We start from the raw sequence: 8359 nt of genomic DNA on the forward strand, positions 1-8359 counted from the left end.
TCAATTGAGTGGTAAAGGATTCAAATTTTTATAGAGCACGCAGATTCGAGTCTCGTTTACAACATTTTCTTTGGAGCTATGAATGCACTCGCTCCAGGTGGGGGATTGAACATTGTTATTTGATGAGAGAGGAGAGGAAAAGAGTTGTTTGTCAATCAATTCACATTAGTAGACTTAAAGAAAATGTTATCATAGAGAAAAACCATGAAAATTTTGAAAATACACTTCATACCAAATGACTATTCGATAAGCAAATTTCAAGTCTCTTAAGGAAATTGTATGCATCTTTTTTTTTTTTTTTTTTTTGAACCAACCATTTAACTTACAGCCCGATGCCTTTATTCGTTTTGGACATTTAGGGGTCGTTTGGTAGGAGAGGTGGGATGGGATTATTAGTCTCATGAGATTGAAATTATCCCATGTTTGGTTGGTGGGATAACTCCTTTGGTATCCCACCCAATCCCATCTATATGGGATAAAAAGTGGGATAAGTTATCCCTTCCTACCCCACCCAATCTCATCTATATGGAACAACTAAGCCCTCCTACCAAACGAGAAAGATCATATTTGATCTCTTTTCCCCCTTTTTCTTGGTAAGGGTGGGTCGATAGTTAAAGTAGAAAGAAAACATACCTCAATCCACTCGATTTATTACGGTTTAGGTATAAACTTCCATGATGAGAAAGGCGATTAGTTTCATTCATTAGGACGGATGTGGGATTTCGATAAATAGTTGCTTAAGCAGACCTGTTGAAATATTCAATCAAATTCTGTACATCCGCACATCAAATTCTTAATTGATATCACAATGTTAAAACACGAAGATACTCTTCTCTTTGAAGTTTATGTTCTCAATGGTACATCGATAGTTTGATACCCTTTTCCTTCAAAATGAAAGTGAATTAATGAAACCTATTAAGGCTACTGAACAACCACCTTTTACTATCTCAATAAACAGCTTTTCGAACCTCAAATGTTCGATTCCATCCAAGCTCACTTTTATACTTATAACTACCCAAAAACAGGGGAACGGTGGAAGGGATAGGAAGTTTAGATGGTTTAATTCTTTTTTCTCAATGTTTGAGGCTTTAACAACTATGCAACAAGTTATATGGTGTCTTGTGTCTAGGAGTACTAAACCACTTTATATGCAATCACCAGCACAAGGTAAACCACATTTCTAACAGTATAAATACTCAAGATGGCTTCGCTCCAATCCCCCGCTGTATTCCCCTCGTCATGGCTGCATAATCAACCAACATGAATCATAATGTTAAACTAAAACAAAGCAGATGTCATCTAGAAGAGATATTCACATAAGCAAACCTAAACTCAGGTTTTACTTCCAATCCACAAAAGCTCACCACCATCAGTCATACAACATAAGCATTTAACACTGCTACTTATCTGGAAAACATAAATAAAAAAGGGGTTTTGGAGGGTTTCATTTTGTTACTAATACATTGAGCTCATCACGAGAGGAATAAGCTACACTAGGAAACATCGAAGAACTGTTGCTCTATATGTCCCTATTATGAGCTCAAATATGCAGTCTGCTATCATTGTAGTGTATCCTCCAGTACTTGCATCTTAGATTACCATCTGCTGTCGACTACAACAAATATCAATGTAAAAGTAGAGGTTAGCTAAGAGGGCTTTGATAAGACATAATAATAATGTTAACATACATTATGATAAACAGAATAAGCCAGCTGACACATAATGTTTCCAAAATCCTTGCCAGATAACACTAGGCGAGGTAAGATTTCACACTGGTAAAAACTTAACCGCACTGGGTGTTTGCACCCACTATATGTATGACGTGTTTGCACATAAACATCTCTTGCTTAACCATAGTTAATTAGTACATATTGTTTCTAGATTAAAACACTTAACTATGATAAGTCAGATGTTGTTTGGTGTAAACACCCGTGTAGGTTGATTAAAGCACTTAACTATGGTAAGTTGATACTGTTTTAAACATCAGGTGCGAGTAAGTTTTTACCACACTTCTACCTTCATATGATAAAGAAAACTTGAAACCCCCATGGAAGAGGTTGATAAAGACCATTTTCCAATACTGCAAATAGCAATTGTATTGATGGAAGCTACTCTCCAATCCATCCTCATGAAAGGGAATTAAAAAAAGATGCATCAGACAGTAATTAAATCCTAGCACCAGAAAGATAAATGCATCTAATAACTGGACCCTCCTGTTGCCGATTGGCAAATACCCTTCATATATGCTTGAAGGGAACCTTAGTTTTAGATAAATAAACCAATAGAAAACAGATGCACCAAGGGGTTAAGAGGTGTATGCACGGAAGTAAAGGCTGAACGAAACATAGTGAATTAGAAAAACAAGAGTAACTTCAGTTGCAAAATATTAGAGGGCTCACATAGTAATCTGATGCCCCAGATGCTTAAGAGTCTGATGGTGGTTGCTGTTGCTGTTGCTGGGGCCAGATTGGCTGAGCCATGTAAGGACGGGGAGGCTGTCCATAAAGAGCTTGATCAGCAGGCTTCCCCATATACATCCCTGAAGCTCCAATCTGAGGAGCAGATTGCATAGGCATATAATAATTGTATGGGAGACCCTCGGCAGGGCCTCCAACAGGTAGGTTCCCTCTAGGAATTGATGCAAGCACTTCATCTTTCAAGTCCTCTCTTGGAACAATGTCAACCAAGAAATCAAATATGTCTGTCCTTGTTATAGCTGCTGCAATGTCATTTTTCTGGAGTGTCCTCCTTTTGTTCTCCTCAGTGTGGTTCCATGCACGGAGTGTCAACTCAAGGATAAACATCTCACAAGCCCGAGCAAATACAACTGGTGCTTCCGCAGATATCATTCTAACATCTTCATCTGCCTTCATGATTTTCTTGATCCTTGCCAATGGCAGGCTGTGATTCTTGAAATCATTAACGTGCTCAATTTCTTGGTATTGATTTGCCCAGAAATTTTGTAGTTGTTGCTGCAATTGTTGCTGCTGCTGTTGGTGGATGTGCTGATAAGCAATCTGATGTTGTGCCATCTGAGCTGAAGATGCAGGAAGACCAACTGTTTGTGCACCAGCTGACACGGGAGGAGAGGGCGGCCCTGCCATTTGGTTAGTAGAATGGTATGGAGCACCATATAGCATTGGAGTAGATGTAGTAACGACTCCAATACCTGGAGGTTGTCCGTTTCCTTGCTGATCCATTTCGAGCAAGTATGCTTCTTGGGGAACTCTAACACTTTATGCTCTGTTAAAATTTACAAACAAGTAACACAGATGAAAAAAAGAACAGATAAAAATGAAATGTTTAAGTCCAAAGTCATCTCTCAATAAGATTAAACTTCTGACAGAAATGTATCTTCAAAAGGTAATAATCTTAAATTATCAGTCAAAAGGATTAACTTCTTACAACAATTTAGGTTATGTAACTGACCACCCACCTCTGAAAAAAATATTAGAATGAACACGTAAGGAATCAAATACACAGAGCAATTGACGTTCAGCTTTATAAAATGACAAGATTAACCAGAGCTCGATGTAAAGAAAGATACGAGTCTCAACTTCCGCAACCTAGCCCTTGCCTGTGATCATTTCTTCTATAGCAGTGATGTCATGTGTAGATGCACGTATTTAGGAGTAATTTCTGATGATTCAGTCTCATATATATCAGCATCATGTTATTAGTACTTGTAGATGCAGTATTTAGGAGTAATTTCTGATGAATCAGTCTCATATATATCAGCATCATGTTATTACTACACAGCTAGTAACACCGTAAGAATAAAGGTAGACCGAAGGAGACAAACATAAATGCACAACGTATATATGGACAGAAAAGCTCAACCAGATAACGGAAAGGAGGACGCCTAACATTTCACCAATGACAAACTTGAAAACTGGGACAGGACCACAATCTGGCGATAATCCCGAGACATATACTTAATCTTAATATAAGCGTGTGAGTTGAATTTCAACTTAACTAATGTCCAAGCTCTAGACGTTCCAATTTTAGAATTTAAGACCAATGAAGTCATTACGCTCCATTAAGAAGTATAAATGAAGACAACACGATAAGCATACAATAGCAAAGAACATAAGATAGCACCAGCCAAAGCGCAAGAAAGAGCAAACTTTAATACCATGGGAAGGAAAGATTAATAATAGCATCAACCCCCTTGAAAGGACAGATCAACTTAATTAGCAAATAAAAATAGCTTACACCAGTGAATTTCAACCAATAATTTACATACAGGTAAAATTCCAAAGTTGGTAACTACCCCAATTTGCTATAAAATTACCATAGCAAAGTGTTTGATCACGCATCAAATGTTGCAGAATTTTGATATAATTTGTATAAATTAGCTATCTTGTTTCTTTTGGGGATCCAAATCCAAATACGGCCCATAAAACGGGGTAGTTTGGTTCACGGACCAAGTTATCCCGGGATTATAGTCCTGCGATTATAATCCCCGGACTAATTTATCCCACCTCCCAAGTAGGAATAGGATAAAATAACACCATAAGGTGGAATATCCATCCCATGATTAAGTTTTGGATTAAATTTATATTTTGTTTGGTTGAAGGTATAAATTTATTCCGGGATTAGTTATACGTTCAACCAAACAAACTATAAATTTAATCCCAAACTTAATCCTGGGTTATCCCACCTTATCCCATGAACCAAACAATATACAACCAAGCGGACAATCTAAAGCTCAAGAAAATCACAGAGGCCAAAGTGCTTTTACTAACAAATACTACTCCCCCGTCCCAATTTATGTGGCACACATTCCTGTTTAGTCTGTCCAAAAACAATGTCACCTTTCTATATTTAAGAACAATTAAACTTTATGAGATGATTTACCGCCACACAATAATCTAAGGCTTGTTTTGAACCAAAAATTTCAAAAGCCTTCTTTCTTTCTTAAACTCCGTGCCTAGTCAAATGGTGCCACATAAATTGAGACGGAGGGAGTACTAAACTAGCAATAGGCTCTGTTCCATGGATAAAAGAACAGTAAATCCCAACTCATTTCCTACTAATTCACGTATTAAAAAACACATCTTTATCCAGACAGCTCAATTAACTAACAAATAATCTTTCTTATACATTCCACAAAAGTCTCCATCTATTTCATCTCTAAACACTACAACAAGCCACTACAAATCAGTTTTTGCTTGTGCTCTTACTGGATTGACCAGAGTCGAGTACCTTGTGTAGTACTTCCTCCGTTTCAATTTGTTTGTCTTACTTTCCTTTTTAGTCCGTTTAAAAAAGAACGCCTCTATCCCTTTCTTGCAACTCTTTAATTCTAACTTTCCACATGACATGTTTAAAACCACGCAATTAAAGGGCATTTTGATACATTCCACATATCTTTTAATTTAAGACCACAAGATTGAAAAGTCTTCCTTACTTTCTTAAGCTCTGTGCCAAATCAAAACCAGACAAATAAATTGAAGTGGAGTGAGTATTTTTTTTTTTTTTAATTACTAGCCACAGGAAAAGACGTTCTAGGGAGTAAAAACCCTACCTTTGGACCATTTCTACAGCAAATCCTCAATTAAGCATGGCATATTTAAGAGCATAAATTAAAGGGTATTTTGATACATTCTACACATCGTTAAACTAAGATTACTTTCTTAAACTTCGTGTCAAATCAAAACCAGACATGAAACGGAGGGAGTAGTTTTTTTAATTAGCCACAGTAAAAAATCATACCTTTGAACAGTAAAAAAGCATACCTTTGGACAGTAAAAGACGTTCTAGGGAGTAAAAATAGTACCTTTGGACCGTTTCCAGCAGCAAATTCTTGATTAAACAAGCGATCAAGTACCTACCATTAATATTAACAAGCAACATAAAACTTTAAAACAGAATCTAAACCCAACTAGGCAAAATTTTCGTGGCAATCAGATTACATCTCAAGAAAAAAAATCAAATTAATTGAAAATTGAACCTGAAGAAGCAAGTTTTGGGTTTTGATTGAAGAGAGATCAGACAGCTAGGGTTCAATGAGAGACGATGGTGGATGACGGAATCTAAGTGTTGTGTTGTCACAAAACATGACTATAAATAAATACTGCTCTACTTTGCCCCACTTAGGAAAACACGAGTTTAGTTTGGTTGGTTTAACTACAACTCTCCACGTGACACCCTTTTGTTTGACTTCCTTATGCTCACAATCTCATGCTTACGCTGTACTAAAATATTTCTCTCAAAAAGAAAAACAAATACTACAATAAAATATTCAGTGTAATCTTACAAAGTGGGAGTCCGGGAATGATAGAGTGTAGGCAGATCTTACCTTACCTTGCAAAATAGAGAAGCTGTTTCCGATAGATACTGGGCTGATGGTAAAATGATTCAACCAAGCTTGAAAAAGAAAAGATATTTCTTTCAAAAAGAAACACAAATCAATTTTAAAATTTTTAATATGATAATTTTAGAGACCTCTACTCATGCTTTGCTCTAGGTAAAAATTTATCCACATTCGGTTTCACCAAAGTAATAGATGCATGACATGTGTTTGAATATATACAACTATAGCTTAATCATGGTTAATTAATGTATATATTCACTTCATTAAATCACTTAACTATGATAAATTGCATTGGCTTGATGTAAACACCCGGTACAGGTAAGTATTTACCTTTGCTTTATAATACTAGTCTTGTTTTTTGTAATTTGTGGTATTATACATGAAGAAGAACATTATTACCTTAAATCTCGAAAACCAGCCGTAATTAACTTAGAAAAACTTCAAAACAGTCCAGCGGCTCACAACTACATCATATACGATTTTCGACCTTTATTTCACAAGTTCTCAACCAAACAATCTAGCTACAACTTTTATGAACTCAAATACATATAGGAGAAGTAGAATCTTACGTTAATCTAGCAAGCACAAGTCTTTTCTTATGCTGCCTCAACTTGGAAGAACAACCAACACAAGCACAACGCGATAAAACTATGATCTACTAAACCCACGGGATTCCGACACTTGATTTAGGTGATTTACATTTGGATTTACTCTTGAGACATGGGATAACTCTTAGAGAACTTTTTAGAGAGGTGTATGGTTAGTTTGGGTCAAACAATGAGGTGAAAATGGGCTTCCACTTCTTAAATATAAGTGGATAAGTTTCCAGCGCCTCAAGTGGGTCCCAAGGGGCTGCATGCGTAATCTCGCAAAAACGTGAATATCTCTCTACTCTGACGTCGTATCGACGAACGGTTTAATGCGTTGGAAACAAGGCTGGTAGACCTTCGATATGGTGGGAGTATTACCTCATGAATCCAAGTATATTGGGATAAATATTCAGTGACATCTGACCCAAATTTCAGTAAGCTTATAAACGTAACTTGCGACAACTTTTGCCGACTTTTGTTTTACAACTCGCTTGACTTTAAAACTTAACATATGACTATTAAAAACTTCAGACACCTTAAAATATGACTTCCTTAGCATTTTAAGCACTCCTAGTTTTTATTCCGAAAGTACGGGTTCTAACATCTTAACCTCCAATCCTCACGATGCTTCCTTAACACTTGTTTTAACCCTTTGTTGACACCTTATTTTGGCCCTCCAATAATTTTATTTAATCATTCGGAGTTCTTGAATCTCAAACGGAGTAAAATATGGATTTTATAAATCAAAATGATTTTTACAAAAACTATTCCTGTTACACCTTGGAATTTCATGTCGCTCGCATTACAAACATGCCAACGTAAACCCTAAAGTGGACATGAACCCCTTGTAAGGTTAAGAAGGATGTTTGATCATCCTAATTAAGATTCCAAAGGCATTTGAGGCTAAAGAAGTAAGTTCGTCGGAGAAAGTTAAGGTTGAGCCATGTTTTAGGAAATTTCGTATCATTTGAGCTATTCGTTGTCTAGCATCACCTTGAGGAAGTGACATGAGGTCCCTTAGATGGTTAATGAAGTTATAGACAAGTACCAAGAAGGTTCCATAAGGATTGGAGATCAAACGAATCGAAAAGATCGCATTTTCGCGAAACTAGGAGAAAGTGGGCAGTGTGCGGTCGCACACTCAATGTGCTGACCTGCACACTGGATTCCAACTTGCCAAAATGGCTGGTCTTTCTGCCCAAGATACTCCCCAATCCAAGGGTGGAGTGTGCGGCAGTGTGCTAGGCCGCATACTCTTCGCCAAGTGCGTCGGGGTGTGATTTGGCAACCTTTTTAAAACCCAAACGACCCCAAACTCATTTCCACCCTTCCGCACTTATTTCCCTACCTTTATAGAGTCTTATTGAGAGATTTTGGAGGTTCCAAAACCCTTCTCACCTTTCCATATCATCCAAGGAGAGAATCAACATCAAAACCCAAAGGTGATCCA

At 37.1% G+C, this 8359-nt stretch overlaps 1 protein-coding gene across 6 annotated transcripts; it reads right to left on the bottom strand.

The window, feature by feature from the left end:
* Window positions 1-1295: 1295 nt before the first annotated feature.
* Window positions 1296-6113, bottom strand: LOC132043341 (nuclear transcription factor Y subunit C-9-like). Of its 6 annotated transcripts, XM_059433849.1 has the most exons (6): window positions 5957-6113; window positions 5783-5833; window positions 5719-5741; window positions 3170-3243; window positions 2400-3058; window positions 1296-1612 (listed from the first exon to the last, which is right to left on the bottom strand). In XM_059433849.1, the coding sequence occupies exons 4-5, from the start codon at window positions 3198-3200 to the stop codon at window positions 2424-2426; spliced, it is 666 nt and encodes a 221-aa protein (XP_059289832.1). In that variant the 5' UTR covers window positions 3201-3243; window positions 5719-5741; window positions 5783-5833; window positions 5957-6113; the 3' UTR covers window positions 1296-1612; window positions 2400-2423. The 6 variants fall into 6 exon arrangements, 5 of the variants coding, with proteins under 5 accessions (XP_059289832.1, XP_059289831.1, XP_059289830.1 ...); XR_009411778.1 differs by lacking the exon at window positions 5719-5741 and adding an exon at window positions 2017-2125 and having other exon boundaries at window positions 2400-3243; XM_059433848.1 differs by lacking the exon at window positions 5719-5741 and having other exon boundaries at window positions 5957-6112.
* Window positions 6114-8359: the final 2246 nt, after the last annotated feature.

Source organism: Lycium ferocissimum, unplaced genomic scaffold (genome assembly GCF_029784015.1).
Source record: "Lycium ferocissimum isolate CSIRO_LF1 unplaced genomic scaffold, AGI_CSIRO_Lferr_CH_V1 ctg2313, whole genome shotgun sequence".
NCBI classification, from domain to species: Eukaryota; Viridiplantae; Streptophyta; class Magnoliopsida; order Solanales; family Solanaceae; genus Lycium; species Lycium ferocissimum.